This window comes from Temnothorax nylanderi, unplaced genomic scaffold (assembly GCF_030848795.1).
Source record: "Temnothorax nylanderi isolate EJ_2023f unplaced genomic scaffold, tnyl_v1.0 TNYL_tig0003_pilon, whole genome shotgun sequence".
NCBI classification, from domain to species: domain Eukaryota; kingdom Metazoa; phylum Arthropoda; class Insecta; order Hymenoptera; family Formicidae; genus Temnothorax; species Temnothorax nylanderi.
The window spans coordinates 3,048,416-3,068,556 of NW_027249065.1; the positions used below are offsets into that span (position 1 = coordinate 3,048,416).

The 20,141-nt window shown below is 43.7% G+C and overlaps 1 protein-coding gene across 24 annotated transcripts in view; it reads right to left on the reverse strand.

Annotated features, from left to right (window-relative positions):
* Positions 1–20,141, reverse strand: part of LOC139771988 (uncharacterized) — a 151,527-nt gene that overhangs the window by 84,482 nt on the left and 46,904 nt on the right. For 2 of the 24 annotated variants that reach the window (XM_071705423.1, XM_071705336.1), the window contains exon 1: positions 7,483–9,149. The exons of 20 other annotated variants lie outside the window; for them this stretch is intronic. In XM_071705423.1, the coding sequence (XP_071561524.1) occupies positions 7,483–7,684 (202 nt within the window). In that variant the 5' untranslated portion in view covers positions 7,685–9,149. Of the gene's footprint in view, positions 1–7,482; positions 9,150–20,141 lie in introns of those variants that run through there. 2 more of the 24 variants (XM_071705382.1, XM_071705600.1) reach the window with 1 other exon arrangement.

Sequence of the window (20,141 nt, forward strand, 5' to 3'; positions counted from 1 at the left end):
GTGAAACTCGTAAATGAAGCCGCACGCGGATGAACGAAGTATGCCACGTCTGTACTATTTTAAGCGATATATCGATTTTAAAGTTCACCCGATGATTACACAGTGGGTACGATTTAACATTGTATGTACGTGGACCATTCATCCGTGAGACAGCTTCACCGAACGCGGCTTGACTCGTCATTAGAGTATTAAGAAAAAAAAAAAAGATCTAGTCATCGACTATTTCAAAAGTTAATTATAGCTTGGATTTTTTTTCGGAGCAACGCGAACACATTTTCATTATTACACATTCCGCGCATTCGTACGCGTATCCTCCTCGATGTTGCGTCAATCGATAGGTCGGCTTTCAAAGAATGAACAGCGCCTTTGTATCGGCGCCTCTCGATACACTCCCTCGAGAGAATCCTCTCTTTACGACCACCGAGAAGAGAAACCTAATGTCACCGCTGCCATTGGCAATAGCTATCGGCCCGTTAAATATCTCTCCATAATTCTATCACCGAGTCATCGCGTATACCTTTGGCTGAAAGGCGGACTTGACTGCGAGAGACTTGGACGTCTAAGGCAGCTATTCATACCGGTTGCAACGAACTCTTCGCGATTTGATGATCCCCATAAAACGTCACTGTCAAAATACAAGCGTATTTACACAGTGGCGAGGTAGGCGCGATTCCACGTGAACTTGAGTGTCGTGATGTTTCAATCAGTTACCGATAGCGCAAATGAATCATGAAAAAAATTCGCGATATCGGATTTTTACTTTAAAAACGCTTATCTCTTCACGGCGACAGAGAGTATTTCATGGTTTCGTCGAGTCTCGCCTGCTTCTTCTGCAAGCTCTAAATAATGTCTAAATGATCCGATAAAGAGGAACGTTATCGGCGAAATTACGTTTACGGTACAATAAAATTAATCGCTCGTTCGTTTCGGATAATTGAATTTTCGTTGCAGGATAGCTGATCGATAGCTCGCGCAAACAGCGTATTCGCAGAGTGGCTCTGACAAAAGCCTCGGGTGGTAACGCGTAATACGATTGTGTAACAAAAACGAGTTCAGCGTTGAGTTCACCTTGTTACACATGCGTCGATTACGTCTCATCGTGCGAGACACGTGTTTCCGGGCTTTGAGAACCGAGGCACGGTCAATCCGCGCATTTCCCCGGGCATAATTGCAAAGACCTCGCTATACGTGGGGCGTGATTAAGGCCCTGTGCGTTACGTTGATTCACCTCATTAGCTACGAAATTCAGTTCGAATTACATTCTCGTCCTACGCCCACAGCGATCGCTATGAACCCGATGTAACGTGGGAACACTCCGCGTAATTGTCCAAAGCGTGACTCGGTAGACGTCATCAGCACAATAACGGCGCGTTAATTTCGTAAATATCGCACGGGATACGCGTAGTCGAGCTCAATGCTTAGCAGCTGTCGCCGTTACAAACGCTCCTCCGTATGCGACGGAGAGAGCATAACGGAACATATAAGAAATTTAAATATTAAAGTCTTAGACGATTAATAAATCAACTAAAGAAAGTAAGGAGCATAGAGCATACATATGTAACTAGTTTTGATTTTATTATAAATACAAGTTTGCAATGTGTTAACGCCCAGTTGCGGCTCTACTTTCTGTTGCTCCTTACTTTCTTTAGAAGATTAATATATGCTGTGTAGATCGAACTTTTTAAATTTCCTTCTCGACTGCGCCCACTGTTTTTATCTCCAAGCTTACAACGTTCTTAGCACGTCCGCTATAACAATCCCGAACTTATAACGATTGCATTTCGCAGGAGCGGTCAAATCGATGAGTCAGAACTTTCGTTCCAAAAATCTGATTTACGACAAGAACCATCAGCGGAGTGCAATATACAAGGAGGAAGGAAAAAGCTAACGTCGAGGTGGGCGAGAAAAACGGGAAATTACACGACGGTACGTCGACTTGGCTCCAGCATGCTCTAAGTGCTCTAGCTGGCCACGTCTCACCGCGAAAGCTTTTAATAACCGTGACACACTCGCGCCGCTTATCGCAAACAGCGTCCAAGCCGCAACCCATTAGTCTTGATCGCGGAACTAGCCTAGACTGCGAAAGAATATCGTCTCTTTAGCATACACGCCTTCGTGTGCGTACCTACAGCGTCGAAAGGGAGAAAAAAGGTAGCGAGCCGGGTATGCGATTTCGTTCTGCGCCGCTTATCGGCGCGACATTAATCTTGAACCTGCGAAAGATGACGATACCATCGCAACGAGTCGCCTTTCCCGGATAATTAGACTAGGAGCGATCGGATTACCGTCGATCAAGCTGCAAGCCGGTCCGGCCCGAACGTTCAATCGACTGGAATAAACGGCCAGGCACAAAGAAACTGCCCCGACTTGAGTCTCGCGCTTTGATGCTGAATAGCGACGCGTATTTCCAAGGTCCGTGCCGAAGTCAATTTTTTATTAACGTTATTCACCGAAATAATAACAGCAGACAACATTGCTATCGGATATTTTAACATCTGATTTAAATTGTGGTTTTTGAAATAAGTCATTTAAGACTATAGCTAGTAAATGTGAATAAAATACTAGATTCTAAATCTGATCTAAAAATTATAGAGCTAAAAAAGTGGCAATACAATAATCGACCTAGAATAATAAAAAGTTCTGCAATTAGATACAGTGGGTCACACCATGTATGTTTGATAAGTTTCGATCCTCTTGAAAACGAACGAATATTAAAAATTCTGACACAGGAAATTCATTAAACAAAATTGCCACTAAACACGAGTCTGTCGCGAAATATGTAAGATTATGACTGTTGCGTGAAGTAAGTAATCGTGATGATGCAAACGATGCCTCACGCGCGCGCTCGTGTGTAGTAATAATGGCGGGACAAGGTTTTATTAAATTACTCGGATGTTCATATCATGAACACCTACTTTGAAAATAGAGCATTACATTAGCATGATTAAGGACGAAACGAAAAATATTGATTCACGCATGTTAATTAACGTGAGCAAAAAAAAATGAGTAACCTAATTTTGATGAAACCCATAGTCTCCCGTAAATGTCTCGCGCTTTGAATTATTCAACGATCCTTTATCTCGCGCACGAAAGGGATTAGTCTCTTTCGGAAGAGGCGGATTTGCTTTTCAGTAATGCGTCGTGCAGCAATTGTACGCGTGGGATTTGCATATAAATGTGTCTCATTCAGTGGAACGATACCTTGCGCTTCTATCATGACCTTAACTTTCCATATCGATATCGACGGCGTTTCGTATAAGCGAGTAGCGTATAGACAGATGTGCTGTGACACGCTGCAGTTGTAAATCATCGTAATGTGACAGTGCGCACAGCGCAAGAAGCAATCTCTTCGATTAGCCTTGATCGAGCCATGATATTAAGGTAAATAGCTATCATCGTTTCATCGTTACTCCCGTCACACGCGACGCTACATACTGTGCAAGAAATAATTATTAAATTACTGTCGACTTCGCAGAATTGGCGATCATACATTTTGCACGGTAAATATTAGCTTTGTAATAGTTTTAAGACGTTTATATTATCATTAGCCATATTTCTAAGACACTTAATTAATTGCCGTTATAGGTGGAACGAATTAATTCTATCAGTTTTCTAACTACATTACATTGCTTGTCTAAAATAGCTACGGCTGAGAAATTTCAAAACAGCTCCAGTGAAAAACCGTAATGCAAATTATGGCAACTCGCAGTTTCGTAAGCCCGTTTTACGCCCGTTTTAATTCGCTCGGAATCGAGCCTGCGGTTCCACATGAAGGGTTCGTGCTGTCTTCGTTTAGCAAATTGATATTCGAAAGCGTAACGCTCGCCGGCCGCGGCGTAAGGCAATATTACGTACTCCCCTTAGACACGCGAAATAATTTTGTGACACCTGCATAAATTCGCTCGAGCAACCACTGTCCGCCTTCTAGACACGCGGGGACCGTACCAGAACGGTATTCTAAACGGTACTCTTATTATATTACGAAATCTATTAAATTAAATTCTTGGGGGAGGGGATTCGGGAAGATTATGTATTTCTGTGTATTTTTAAAGATTCTGAAACTGTTGCGTTATTCGATCTTTCATCGTGTTTTTGAACTTCCGAATTGAATAACAGGATTCTTTTTAGATATCTGGCTGCACGGAAGTACACGAATACTTTCAGATCTTTGTTAATTTCCGGACACTCGGCAGCGCTCTCCGAGATCCCTCTGGTTTCATCCTATAGCTGCTATTCGTCAACGCCGCATCTCTCCCGCATGATTCGTATATTTTAACGAAGTAAGGAAACCGGGAAACGTAGTGCGGTACTTCTGTATATCAAATCGGACACGGTCGGCCATTGGAGTAATCCGATGGCGCCCGCGGTGCGCCAAATGAAAACACATACCGGATGATTTCATAAATCTTCGCGGCGCTGTCGAGCGCGCGTGGGGACAGCTGTCGTAATTAAAAAGAAGAAAAAAAGGAAAGAGCGAGTGGGGAAATATGCCGCCGAACACACGTCTCGACATCGTGTAACGTCCTCTCTATTACGAGCTTCGCGAATATGGGCACTAACGCCGCGAATTGACCGCCGTTGCAAAAACTATAATAATATGGTACGTCGACCGCTGATAAATATAAATCGTAACGATCTTCTTGCCCGGATTTTCCGTAATCGCGCACAAGAGAGGATGCCCCTCTCCCCCCCCCCCCTTCCGCCGGTTTAATATACCTCCTATTAATGTTCAATCGAGGATACGGCGACTTCCACGCGATCGTCAGGCCGATATCTTGCACGAACTTCTGAGCATTACACGCGTCACGCGTCATTTCGCGCTCGGCATTAAGGATCGAGTAAGGGGTAAACCGTTAATGTGATATGGGACAAATACAGCCACGATTTCTTAATGAAATCTTCATTGGCAGTATATTTTCATTCACTGTGACACGATAACTAGTTACAATTGAGATAAAAGCAATCGTTTCGTGCAGAGGAAAGTCTTGTTGATATTTCTTATCTTTCGCATGCAAAATTATTACATCAAAGCGTTTTCCTAATCGCGCAGAAAGTATATATATAAGAAATGCATTTTTATGTCTTATTATATTTATGTAACACTTTCATCTGAGGATAAAAATAGCAAGAAATTTATTTGCGCGGAGTTTAATATGTTTCAACAAAAGCGGACTTTTACTATACTTTTACAGGAAGCTATACGAGAATGACGCTTCGATATTTACCGCACAGATTTATGTTTTTATTACGATTGCAAAAACTGAGGAAAATTACTTTTAGGGAAAGTATCCGTTACCGAGAGGCCGTTGTTATCTCTAAGCATTTTATGATTTTCCATCTATCACCATTTACGACTGTCACTCGACAAATTAGGGTATAACTCCCTCGTTATTTAGCAAATAAGGGACAACTCCTTTGTCACTCAGCAAATAACTTCTACTGGTCGGGAAATGTGAAGCTTTCCGAGTGGATTAAGACAACGTGAAAATACACGTGATATAATATATAGTCATCGATATATTAACAGTGTCAAATCTCACATTTTGCAATCAGAACGTATAACTTTACCGTTAATACGTCAAAATAACCGAGGAGCATATCCTCGGCCAGACGTAATAACTTATAGTCAGCGTGTATTCGCACGGTTAATTATTCCTTTTATCCCGCTCCAATTATCGCCGGTTACGAGGAAATAAATACGCTGTAATAATTGTCAGGCACCGTAAGAAGTAATGGATGCAGTCGTGTTTAATAAATACACATCTGTACGGAGAATCGTGCGCGACCTGGCGCGCGTGGCGCAACGAAAACGAACGCACCAATTCGCGTTAATTAAATTTAATCCGCCAAATTAACGATCGCTCCTCGTGCCGGGATGATCGTGAAGAAAAAAAAAAAGACACGATGACGAAGCATCATAATTGCGCGGCATTCATTCGCGAGCGCGGCTTTTACGCTTTTACCGGTGGCAAAAAAAGCACTTAATTGGCGATAATTTCGCGGCGCACCTGTTAACTCTCTCTCCTGTATCTCCTGCCTCTTTCTAGACTCGCGAGCTACGAAGCCTACCTTCTTTCATCCAGCTACAAACATCTTTTTGCACGCTATTGTAATTTATCTTCTTCCGTGTTTCTCCTCGCAAGAGTTTCCCGCGCAACAGTTTACGAATAACAACCGATTGCCAATAATTCTTCCCCAGTTTTCTCTGCTCGCAATTCTCCCCTCCTCCCTCGCGAATTCCCAATGAAAATCGCACCCGACGATCTCTCACGAGAGCAATTCGCGGCTTTTTGCGGAAGAGGTATATCGCCGCGAGCCATCGGGGCCCATTACTAGTACGGCACGCGAGAGAACGCGAAAGAGAAGCGCGACCCGGTTTACAATGCGTCTCGTTTCGACGTCTAGTGTCGCAGTGGGTACACACCTCCAAAAGATAATAAAGTACCGAGAAATACGATGCGAGAACATCCTCGCGCGACGTCACAAAGCGAAGTTTACAATTTTCTCGCACGATAAAAATTTTGTATGTATGACACGAAGGTATGATTTGTAGAAGATTCACATTTTAGACAGTATCTTAATACAATAATCGGATTTCTTTATGTTGTCGAGAATCCTCGAATTTTTCAAATTACTTGTCAGAGGAAGAATTTACGGCGCAGATAAGATTAGTATTGTCAACATTCGAACTCGAGTAGTTTTCCGTTTACTTCAAAATAACTGGAAAATTGGGCGTATCTACATGTTAGAGTTCCTTAAAAAAATATTATAACGCATTGTTTCACAGAGGGTCGTAAAATGCATGATGCTATCATTTGAGGCACTTTCCCTATTCAGATAAGTTGATGAAACGCTTTCCCTATTCGCATAGATAAGCTATTTAGAAAGTCTTTATCCGAGTATTCATTCTGGCGAATTTGACGGATAAATGTCCAAATTCGCTCGTATTATCTGCGGTTTACCCAGAAAAATCAGTTATAATTGGAGTAATAGGCGAATATAGAGACCTAAGCATAATAGAGATTACTCAGTTCATATAGTGCAAAATAACATTATCTCTCTCTCTTTTCGAGAAATTAAATTAATTTAAGATAAACTAAAAAACGTGATCTTATCTTCTATTTATCCTCCCTTTATTTGTTCATCAAAAGATTTTAAGTTTATTCTTCAAATATTTAAGAGTTAAATTCCCATTTTTTATTATTAAAAAAAAATAGAAACAACCGTTCCTCGAGCTTATCTTCCAATTATCTGGATTTTTCTCTTTTTCATTCAATTCATCACCTTCTTTTCACCATCAGAATCTATAGAAGCAATATCACGTAACACGGTAGACGGAACTATTTTCTTCCTCAAGAAACCGGGCGAATCAGAAAGAACGAGCTCGGCAAATAAAACCGGGAGAATCGAGGTCGGAGGCATTTCAAGAATTACAACTCCTTCGTTCCTCGTCGCACAAGTCAATGCCGCTCGACAACTCACATAGCCAGACGTTGCCGCGGGGCGCGGTGTGCAGTAGGTTCAGGTGCAGGTTAAAATCCAGACCGGCCAGGTCCTGTCGCAGATGGGTGCTGTCCATGACGAGGGCGCGTTCCGGCAGCAGGAAGAGGTGATCGCTGCCCTCCGCGGGCCCCAGGGTACGCGGCACGCCGAGCCCGAGAGGCCCCGATCGGGCCGTCAACATTCTATCGTCAGGATCAGCCAGGATCGCGTCGTCGCACCGCGAAATCGCATCCTCCTGCGACCGCTTGACGCCCGACACGCTGATCCGCGACGGCGACCCGCGACCTTTCCGCACTGCGGATCGGCTCGTAACAGGTGGCACGTGACCGCCTTTCCTGACAGCCCCCGTCTTCGGGTACTTAATCCTGATGTCGGAAACGCAAAGTCAACTTGAGTCGCTCGACCCGGTCGAGGAAGCGGAAATCGGAAGAGATCCTCGAGAGAGTTGAATGAATGCGACTCGCGATATGAATCAGTCGCATGAATGTTGAACGTAGCAGCTTCTAGGAATCACCGTCTTCTGTCATCGTGAGAGACCTTCTCTTTGAAGTTTAATTGGAAGAATATGAATGGGGGGCTCGAGTCTCTGATACGATTGTCGCAACGCACGTCCTGGGAAGCTTAGTCTCTTTTTCAATTCTTTCTTCTCCGGCTCCGATTAATCTCGATTAATTCACATTAAGGACGATGTCAACGATCAACGAAGTTTCACAGTTTCGAAGACGGGCTTCTTCCCGTAATTCGATCCGGGGGGGCTGTCGCAAGATGCGATCGACGATGTGTTAATAACGCGGTATCGGTACGATCGATGTTTTTCTCGGTTGGGACGCGATAAGACCGCGAGAAATGTACCCGCGATCACACGACGTGACAATCACCACAGCCCGAGAATGACTCGTGATCCCCGTGAGTCAGTCACGTCGGTCAGTCAACTCTCAACGTCGCGCGTCGACGACGGAGAGAGAAAGAAAGAGGGGAAGAGGGAACACGCGGCCGATCTTTCGCCCGCGTAAAGTGGCACGAATTGTCCGAACGGGTTCGCTCGTTAAATTCGTTTAAGTGACGGCGAGCGTGCCCGCCCCTCCGCGCGCTCGGAGCGAGTTTCGTAAGGCCGATCCCTTCGGCTGCGCGTCGATGTCGGAGAGGGATCGAGGCGTCAGTTCCTTCGGCGAGACACGTGAATCAGCTCCACGATTTGACAGCTCGTGACAGACACAGGTAACGCATTCAGCGACTCCGACCTTGCCACGTCCCACACCACTGTCAGCTGTGCGTTCTATTTCGCAGCAGGCGAACTTATCGATATCACCGTCGCCGGCGCGGCCTTCTTTACGCAGCGCGCGGAATATTAATTAATTCCGCCCACGTTTCTCGACGACGCGGTCGTCCCGGTGGTGGTCCTCGTGTTCCTTCGAGTGGGGGGGGGGTTGATACAGCTCTCGCGGGAAGACGCCGGGCGTCGCGATCCGCTCTCGTCGTCACGAGGAAAAAGTAACACGGCGGAGTAACCTCCCTCACGAGACACGTCTCCCACGCGGCGGACCGTCGATCTGGCGGCTGGTCTAACAGCTGGATCCCCGACAGCCGGCGGGACTCGTGGCTGCGTGGCTGGCACGAAGTTCTCTCACGAGCGGTCTCACGTACACGGCGGTCAGCGTTCGACTGAGTGGGTACGTCTCACCGCGTTCACGAGCGACACCGACGGACGTCGGAAACGACCGACAGGGCGCCAGAGAGATGCAGCGCGCGGACAGATGCGTTTTCCGCGCCGGGAGAGACGGAGTTCTTCGCGCGGAATCCGTCCCACGTCCACGCGCGCACAGAAAAGCTCGCCGATCCCGATTTTCCCGCGTGCACGCGCGAGCGCTCGATCGCTCTCGCAGCATCATCGCGCGAGGGGATTCCATCCGAATGCCACAAATATTTACTCTCGAGAGGCATTCGAAGCATTTGCGGGCATCCCTAGAAACCGCATCGATTATGTTGATTATATATAGTTTTACGACAGGCAACAAAATTAGATATTTTACTGGTAACAATGCTACGCAATAATAGGTATCTTCTAAAAATTAATTTCGAGGTATAATTTCACTCGGCGTAAAAATAACGCCAGAAGTACCGTAATTTTCGCGCGATTCCTTCCGGTTGCACGAGATTACGTAAAAGGAGCGAACGCCTTTCGGCGTCGGACGAGGCCGGTCGACCATTAAAATAGCTTTGGCCATAGCCATTTTCTGGGTCATAATCCGCGCAATTAGACGGCTTGGAAACCGTCTATAAAAGGGGATTATAAATTTGGCCGCGGTAACAGAATAGTCTACACAGTTTATATTCAAAAGCGATTCTCCTTTTACTTATAACTCCTCTGTGACATCTAAGTTATTAATTCTCCCTGTAATCGAATTTACCTATTATACGTCGTCGTTTCACGTCGTGTCGTTCAACTGTTTTGTTAGACTTTTCGCAATTTTTGCCGTAAAAAAATTGTCGTCACATTGCATAATCAACTATTATATGTCGTCGTTTCACATCGCGTCGTTTAACTGTCTTGTTAGAATTTTCGCAATTTTTGCCGTAAAAAAAAATTGTCGTTACATTGCATAAGTAAAAATTCCTTCCTTTCTTTAAATATGCGCATCATCCACTTACGCGGCCGACGATTCGTGCGCGAAGAACTCGCATAAAACGCAAAGAAAACGTAGGCGGTACGACCCGGGCGAATGCGGAATCGCATTGTAAGAATATCGCGGTTGTACGGAAGAAACGGGCTCTCTTGTTGCGGTTACTGTAATTTGCGGCAAGGCCCTTTTTATCGCTGGAAAATGCGCCACGAATATGCACCGAAACTACCGAGCATACAACGAATCGTTTCCGAGAACATCTCGCGGAATTTTATGCGGTTATTTCTCGCGGTTAATCGATTGTACGAAGATATCCGTCTGTGTTAATCGCTAATGACAGATCTTTTGAGATCTTTAAGACGTCGACTTCTTCTAGAGGAAAACTAGTAAGATAAAATGTACCGATGTCTGGACACGTACCTATGTCTGGACATTTTTATCATTTTAGTTCTTAAATAAGTTACAACGCGAATTAAAATCAAAGAATCAAAGATAAAAATATTTTTCTTGTATTATATTTTTATCTTTGATTTTAATTCGCGTTATACTTAATTTTAAGAACTAAAATGATAAAGGTGTCCAGACACAGGTCTTACGTGTCTACGCATTACATTTACCTTAGTTTAAAGTAAAAATTAGCTGCTAGCGGGAAATATAATTACGTAGAAAAAATTTTAATCAAGTTTGCTGTTACACAAACTAATATTTTCTAATCTTTATAACGTATATTTTTACATCGTAATTTCTTAGCGCATTCAGTAGTTTATTTTACGCGAATTGTGGGATCGTCCACCCTTAAGAGGGTTTTATTTTTGCTAAGGATAGAGGTAAGTGCTGGAAAAAAAATATCCAGGGAACAACGCGAGGCGGCACGAGCGAGTTGCAAAAGCGCTGGAAAATAATAGTCGTTACATCTAACGGCTGCTCCGTTAGCCCAGACTTCCCCCTTGGATTTATTGGGTCATTTTTTTTTCTGTTGCTACGCACGCGCTACACGTCGAGGACGCGCGCCGTCTCGACGGCGGCGTCCGTTCGCGGATAAACGGAGCCATCGGATTTTATTTGCGCGACGTTTTACGCAGCAATTCAGAGATCAGGGTCAATCGACTGCGACGGGAAATACAACATGATGCTTCGCCAGTGATAAAATTAGCAGTCGTTACAAACTCGTTTAACGTGATAACTACTTTCATTTAATAATGTCGTAAAATTACTGGAAAATTATAGTTATTAAGTTTATCACTGAGATATCATGATCACGGTCACATATTACATGTAATTGAAATTCGTGAAATTCGAGTCTATTGAGAGATTGCGGAAAGTCATTTAGATAATTGCGTCTCTTGAATCTGATGTTAATTTGCAGTTCGTCAACATTAGCGCCGCAAAGTGTGAAAAATCTGTTTTTCTCATTGTAATCTTTTATCTCGCTGTCGCAAGACGCGAAGCTATTCTTCTCAATCGTCGTAAATCCGAGTTACACTATTAAGTTAACAGGGAATTTACGTGAGACCGGGATTTATATGTGAGAGAATTGTAAATTGTATTTTAATTCATTTCCGTCCGCGTTCTATGTTAGCTCGGTTTGATTGGTAATTCGATACAAAACATTCCTAACAATGGCAAATATCAATAATACCTTGAGGAAATTTCTTCGACCGGGTTTTCGTTATTGATTCACTATTCATTACGTACTCGGCGAACGTAGCGAGCCGCTTCTTGCGGCCTGATCTTCCGCGTGCGTGCCTCGTGTACGAAGTCATTCAAACGACGATCGATGTCCTCGTATGGAGACCGATATGCCAGGTTCACCAGTTGACTTTGCTAGGTACAAGCGCCGCCGAGCACCAAGGGCAGGCATTGATTGACGGAGATTACTTATCACTCGTTACTAGCGAGAAGCTCGTGTCGCATCGATTATCACACGTGTTCGCATCTGCCTCGTGAAAGGACGGCTCGAGCCAAAAGCCACGCGAATAAAAGATGTGCATAGATAATTCGCGATACGGACTTTTTGTTACGGTAACTCTGACAATAGCTTATGTAGAACGAAACTTTTTTTCTAAAATATTTTCAACATTCTAAACCGAAATCATTGTACATATTCGAGCATATGGAGATATGCTGTATTTGTTAAATATGAACTGCATTGTACGAATCGGAACATGCAGATGGAAGATCAGGCCGCAAAAGAAGCAACGCAACGCAAAAGATGTAGGTCTAAATCGATGGAAATTTGAGGGGTGATGGCTGATCGCCAAACCGTTATTTTGGAACCTCGAAACATTCTTATGATTCACGACAGGGAACGTCGTGATGCGGAGGAAGAAAGGACGTTTACTGGAACGTGACAGCAATTCGTGATAGTCCAAAAACAATCTGTGCCACTTACCTATACTAATTATAAATCCACCTGGCACTCGCAGCTCGGAAACATTCCTAGTTTCGTTGAAAACAATTAAATAATGATTTTAATTGAAATACCTAATCGCCCTATTTTTTATTGGATTTATTAACGTTACGCATGAAATATTACTGACGTTTAACGAGATAATTGTATTAATGAGATAATTGACTTAATGAGGCAATAATAATGAGACAATTGTATCGATGAATTAGATTACTGAAATATTAATGTTCCATTAATCATTCAACAACGCAACATCGTAAATGACTTGTATGAAATAATTATAGCAATATCATCACAGTCAAGGTTGATTAGATTATAACGATGTTAATTCCGGCAACTTAATTGATTATTAATCACATAAAACAGACCAATGGAAAAGAAAAGGGGAAAATTGCTTACTCTTCAATTACTTGGGGTAATTTACAATCATAATACTTTCAACTTTAAACTCACGTCAGCACAGTGACATGCGAGGCTGTTCTAAAATAACATTATAATTAATATAGACATATTATGAACTTTTTCCAATGGAGCATGCTGTAAAAGCGCGCTAAATGTCACGATATAAACGTAGTTAGTCGGGATCAGTTTTCCGTGAAAGATAATCCTTTCTTCGCGTGACGGGAAGTCGGATTGACGCGTCACAAATTGCGTCACCTCCGTCGTGCTTTCTCCCGCGGATGATTGTTCAACGAGGAAACGGCAAACGCGCGTCTCAATGTTGTAATTTACGCGTTCTATTGGCGACCAGCGACGAAACGACCGTTCCGTCGTCGTTTCCTATACTGCTATAATCGCGCCGTAAGCAGTTTTCCGCGAATTTTACAACGCGACTTTTCCGAGAGCGGTCGTGACGAAGCTCCAGCTGCGTCGCGAAACAGTTGCGCCGACGTTCGCGTGCGTTACACACCGCGGAGTTCAGAAAGACGATTCGGAAAGTCACGTACGAACGTTCGATCTAAGTTTGATAGTCGAGGAGGACAGAGCGGCGGTTAAAAATCGGCATTGCAAATCCGCGTGAAATAGTGTATTCCAATTAATCGGATAAATGAATGCTTCATCCGCGATAATTAACGGCCACTAATTCGCGTGATTGTGCTTCGTTTCTGTTTCAATGCCAGTATATTTGGATAATTGTTGCATGCATTTGCGATCATTACTCGTTCGGGATTTCCTTTTCCCAGCCCGCATTTCTGAACGTATAGATATGCGCGCGCGACTGTAATGAAGACCCAGAATCATATGGCCGAGCGCTGCCGACACGTGCAATGAATTCGCGCTCGTATCGCGAGTAAATACGAGGATGATTATGATTATTTCCGATGCGAAACACACCTAGGCGCCGCGCTGCGGAGATTACGACGTCAAATTACGTGTTTGGAAGCGCACCGAGTAATGTATTGTTGCATCCGCTTTTAAAATTGCAGTAAATTGCAAAAAATCCGCGATTTTTTCGCGGAACAAGTTGGATACGTTTGCTGGTTTTTTTTATAGCAAATAAAATGACAAATTATTTCCGCTGATTATTAAGGAAGACTTTGAAGATCCATGAAATTAAAAATCTGTGAATCTCAAGAGATATGTACATGATTGAGAATACACCGAAATAAAGATTTATAGAATCACGAATTCGCGAAGCTGATGTTCTATCATTTCACAGCCTGATAATCTTCAATTTAGTAAGAAATGTGCGGTTTCGAATAGTTTCAAAGTTTCGAAATCAATTTCCGAGGTTATTATTGTTCGTTATAAATAGTTTACAACTCGAAACGTAGCCCCATGCAATTTCTAGCTTTGCAAACCTCGCCTCTTTGCCTTGGAAACCTAACGGAACGCCATAATTGGCATAGAGATCTTCAATCCTTTATTCGCCGCGAGAATCGCGCGCGGTGGGCACGGCGGAGGAAATTAGGTCGCCCGATCGTTTCTCGGAAGACGCGCAAAGGGACGCCAATAATTTCGTACCGAGGATCGTCGTTTCCACTGGTGGCGCAGGACGGAACGGAACGACGGCCGATAATTTCTCAGCCAACGGTAATAAATATCCCCTTCCTCGTGGATCTTCTTGCCTATGTCGAGAGCCCGCATTGGTTCCGCGTCTTCGAAGATTCTTGCCCCGCCGTTTCTTGCCGCGGTCGCAAATTAAATGAGCGAGCGTGGTCGGCGAAAGTCGAGCAGGGCAGGGGAGAAAAAGCGAGGAAGAGAAGCATCGTTCGCGAAGCAACACCGTCCGAGGGAAAACGCGAAAGTAAATTGGAGGCCGCCGCGCCGGGGAGGGTTCCGAAGGACCGGTCTACCCGCTTCCGCGATTTCTTTCAACGCTTTTTGAGACATACTCGAGACATTCCGCCTGTTCTCCGTACGGAATAAACAGCCCGCGTTTATATCTTGAGAAAAAGAAATTCAACTGCTCCGACTTGGATAAACTAATGTTAAAGTTCACCGAGACTGCCATGTAATAGTGAAATGTCTCCTTCTTGGAGGCTCGAATGTCCTTGAAACTCGAATTTGTCAGACGTTCCAGTGTCTTTGATCTCGATTCTCGAGGAAGCCGGGAGTATCGCGTTCGCACATCGTGCGTGCTTTCTCGATCTCATATACCTTATACTGTTGAAAGATGAATCATCAGATCAGCGCGTGCTGATGATGCATTCGAAGAAAACAATGCGCCACGAATTGATGATAATAACAACTACGTCACTTGATAACAATGCAAAAGATGCGCTGTCTCCTCGAAATACCAGCGACAATTATTACTTGGCAATGTAATAGTTGAACAAGCAAAGTGGTCCTAATTTGCGATTTAAATTTATAAAATAATTATAACATCCGAAGAGACGCGTTAGTTAGCTAGAGCGTGAAAATAATATCGATTTATTTAAACAGAGTTAATGTTTTGTGCGTATATATGTGTTATTGTTTGGAAATTTTTTATGGAGATGGTCACGAATGCCGATCGAAAAAAAATATTCAAAACCGATTGCTCGAGTTTGCCTTAATTCTAGACTCGACGCACGAGACGCACGAAAATGCTAACCGTGCAATTGTGGGGGACGGACCCGCTCAATTCCGGACAAAGACAACGTTTCTGGGCTGTCAAGTCGTCTGTACTTTGGAGAGAGAATTATAGGACCGGACAAGAGTGCCGTTCCCATTAGCTCCATCGTCTTGATTAAATCGCTGTGGTTCTTGCGGTCGATTTTTCACAGACAGAAATCCTTACGCTCTTATATCTTTAGGCGCTCAAATTGCGTGTCGGAAAGTCTTTTTCAGACATTCTTCAGACAAAAAGAAAACATTACAATTTGCTTCAAGAAAATCAGTTCTCAAATTAAAAATTAAAATAAAGAATAATATGACAACATCTAGTGTCACTTAAGATTAATTATACTCCTTATGACGCACATAGTTAATATGCGTGTTTACTCGTTATGTAAATTCGATTTAATTCCTGAAACGCAGAATATAGAATGTAATGACGCAAACGAGATTGATAAAAGGGATATGCACGGTGAAATGTGAGTCTGACTCGAATGAAAAGTTCGATCGATAAATGACGTTCACTTAATTTTTATTAACGCCTAGTACGACAAGCATAATTTAAGAAGGAAGTGGTGCGCTTGTCGCTCTCTCGGCTCGTCCTTCGTACGCTTGTCGAGATCGACGTTACTCCAACAGGAGAAGATTATACGCATCACCGAGCATGAAGTCGCTCCTGTTTCAGGACCGATCTTTTAATCAGCATCGTGACTCCTCGCGACGTTCCCGCGTCGCCGGAGATACGGCAGTTTCATGCCTGTCTCCGTTTCTGCCTCGAAACGGGCTTTGAAATTCGTTTCGCAGCATGCCAAGATTTCGAAGCAAAGTGATTTCTATTATGCGGAGTAAATTAACTCGAACGAATTAAATTGCTCGTGTACGAAGTATAATAGCGCGCGAACGGCCGGAACGCTTTTTAGCGTGATTAACAACGATTCCTGGACGGTACGAAGAAATAAGATCGTTTTGATGAGGATAAGCATCGCGAGACATTAAAATAAAGAAGACCTATTGAGATAAGAGCGAGATGCTTTCGAGATCGAAAGAATTGCATGGTAGATATTTCCTCGAAACAACAATACCGGTTAATCAATCTAAGAATTGCACAAGAAAAATGACGCAAATTTTATTTTATCAATTAACACACGATTATTCTCTACGAAAAATGTAAGATATACATGTGCACGCAAAAGAACATTTTACCGCAGTATCTCGCTGTATATGCACGCAATGCTACAAACTCGAAGAAGACACGTCCCTCGGTAATGTCGGATGTTGTGTATCAGCCCCACAACTGGAATAGGAAGGACCTGCTCTGATTAAAGTTAACATGAGACAACGTAAGTTGCAGTAGGTAGTTAGCCGAGTCCCGAGTATTTCGGCTCGACTTCTTCTACACGTGGGAATCCGCAGCATCCGGCATCTCTCTGTCTCTCTCTCTCTCTCTCTCTCTCTCTCTCTCTCTCTCTCTCTCTCTCTCTCTCTCTCTCTCTCTCTCTCTCTCTCTCTCTCTCTCTCGTGGGACTAAAGCACACCGTATCCCTCGAGTTACGTGGGAGATGCTGCATCCTCCCCTTTTCTAAAAGTGACGTGCCGGTCTTCTTGCCAGCCTAGATAATGCATAGGTGTATCCAGGTTTCCGTTCAAGCAGGAAGCAACCGCTCGTAAATACTTTATGCCCGCAGACGGAATAGGCGTGGTAGCGAACGCAGTGATCTCCCCCTTCCGTCGACTATATTGCAATTAAATGTGACAGTTGTGAGCTGTATAATGACGTGTATAACCGTAAAACATTATTTATGGTTCTTGGGTGATAGTTGACTTTTATTCAAAACGGAATTAACCCATAAAACTTTGAAAACTCGGTTATACATATAAATTCCTCGGCGTTGAAAATTTTTTTTATTTTTCAAACTCGACTGCATAAAATTATACTATTTAATGTGGGTTACTTTATTTTTGCGTTAATTTTCTTCATTTACGTTGAGACCAGCTCGTCGTTTCGCTCGAGGCGTTATTAAAGAGATAGGATTTCCCTAAATATACCCTTCTGCCAAAGGCAAGAAAATCGACCGTCGCGTCTTGGCAAGTGAGAAAATTCCCATCACTTCCTTTGGTCTTCGTTAATCGCGCGTCAAATCGCAAGCGCGCGAAATTACCGGATTCTCAAGGCGATTATGATCGATCGATCATCTTTTCATCGCGAGACCATAAACGACGTCGTAATTCATCGTTTCCCGGGGGGGGGTTTGCCCGTAAAAATTTCAATTGCGATAATTAACCCCGCCGCGTGTGCGTAACGTTCTCGCAAATAAGATTCCCCGATTGCACGCTCCGATCCTTATCGGTTTTATGCCCCCCGTTCCTGCGTGTGTCTTAACGTTCTAGCATCCACCACGAAAGAACCAATAACTTTCTCGGGTAATGTAATTTCCGAGCACGAGTGTGTGCTCAGGCGTACGTGCGTCTTCGTGTAGACGAAGAAAAACAAGCATCGGCTTTATAGGTCAGACAAGAAAATTTCAGTATAATCGTTTCCAGAGATGACTATATACATCGTATGTATTTTAGTTTTTCTTACTACGTGCGTTTATCGACGAGAATGCTGTACGCGGAAGAAGATATCAGATAAAATTACAACAAAAAAATTTAATCTCTAAATCCGATGTAGAATTTTCAGTCGAGAGAAATGGCGAGACGCTTGACGACAACCGTGTATAAGAATCGCGGCGCTTTATCGACTTCCTGGCTGCACCTGTATCCCAGCTCCCACCTTAACTACATAATAGCGCTGCCGTCTTCGGGATGCACCCGAAGATACCATTAGCATCATCCGCCAAATTGCCCGCTCGATACCCCTACTGTTAAATTACAAAACGAGGGGAGAATCATTTGTTTTGAACTTTCAAGATTGTTATATGCCGATGAATATCGCACGGTACAATCTCTTTTCATATTAGCTTTTCGATAAAACAGAAGCGGAATAAGAAGACTAACAAAGTCAATGCTTACCATACGTTTGCTTTCTCTTACATTGGACTAAAAAAATCTGCATACACATAGCATCCGTAATGACGGAGGAAAAAATAAAGCTACGTGCGAGATCGCCCTTCATTCATATAATCGCGCAACGGTAACCGTATATTAAAACGCCAATCACAGCACGAATATTTCGCAGATTAAAGATGAAGTTCAAAGGCAGCGATGAAGAATAGCGGGATCTCGTTAAAAATTCACCACCTTTTACAGCCGCCCGTGGTTTAGCGGGTTTATTGCTTCGCATTCAGGCTCCTCTCTCCTCTTGGGATGCATCAGCCATCAATATGATATCGCGTATAATATATCAAAGCCGATGTGCACAGGAGCATAGGCGAGTGGCTTCCCGGAGGCTGTGGAGCCTCGGCCGATGCTTCCTGTTATCCCGCGCGCGGCGATGATAAATAGGAGATAGAATGATACGTTCGATGATCCGCGTGCAAGGAGAGAGGAGAGGCGAGATCGATCCAATACCGACTTAATTAAGGGGTACGATCGCAGGCGACTATACACACGTCGCTATTACCGGCGTAATCTACCTGTTCGTTACGCGCGATCCTGATTATTCATTGTCGAGAGAGTCAATGAGATTGGCGGAGTAACAATACATCGCGCTGTTCTAACAGGAAATCGATCGGCGGATTAAAAACAGTTATTTCGAACTGGCCACCCGATTAATAGTCGACGTCTCGCACGCTCTTAATCTTGTTATTCAATCATCTAACGTACTGGAATAATTCCGTCCAATGGGATAATCCCTCTTTTCATCGTTTGGAAAGCGTAGTTAATGGAAGCAAATTAGTAGAACCTGGCATAAGATGATATTACTGCTGTATTGCATGTCGTATTGTTAAAATAAAGTCGTGAAGCTGCCTCGCGTGGATTAAGATAATGGATTAATCCGATCAGCATGTCCTACACCTCGTTGCAAGATTTAAATATAGTATTTAAAGTATAACAGGATATCGAGAACATATTCCTAGGACTAAATAATCAAGATCCGCTATCTGTTTCAGATTATCTCTTCGTTCATCGCGCTCCATATAAACAACTCACTTAGAGCTTCACTTTTTCTTTATTTAAAAAAACAAACGACTGGCTGTCTGTTCGATTCTGTTCTTCAGCAATCCTAGTGTCGCCCCTTTTCTCACTCGTAAACTTCTAAACCGTCAACCACAACAGTTTCGTCGGGAGATAAGGCTGTCCACAACAGCCGGGGCCAATCTTCTTAGATGCCAGTGGAAGATGTGGTGAAAGCTGTCTCTGTTTTTCTAGCTCTCTTTCTCTCTCTCTCTCGAGTGTACTCAACCATCCGTTGACCGTGACGCTAATGAAGAGTATACGGAGAAAGGATCCTCCATCAGTCTAGCCGGCGCACATAACCACCACGTCTCGTCTATGCGAAAGGAAAGGAATGGGCGAGGGTTGCCAGGGTGACGGCCCGCCGGCGCCCGACTGAGAGGGTCGATACTACGACATCAACGTCACCAATTCGCTCTTCGTGTTCCGAAGACCATCCCTCTCTATCTCTT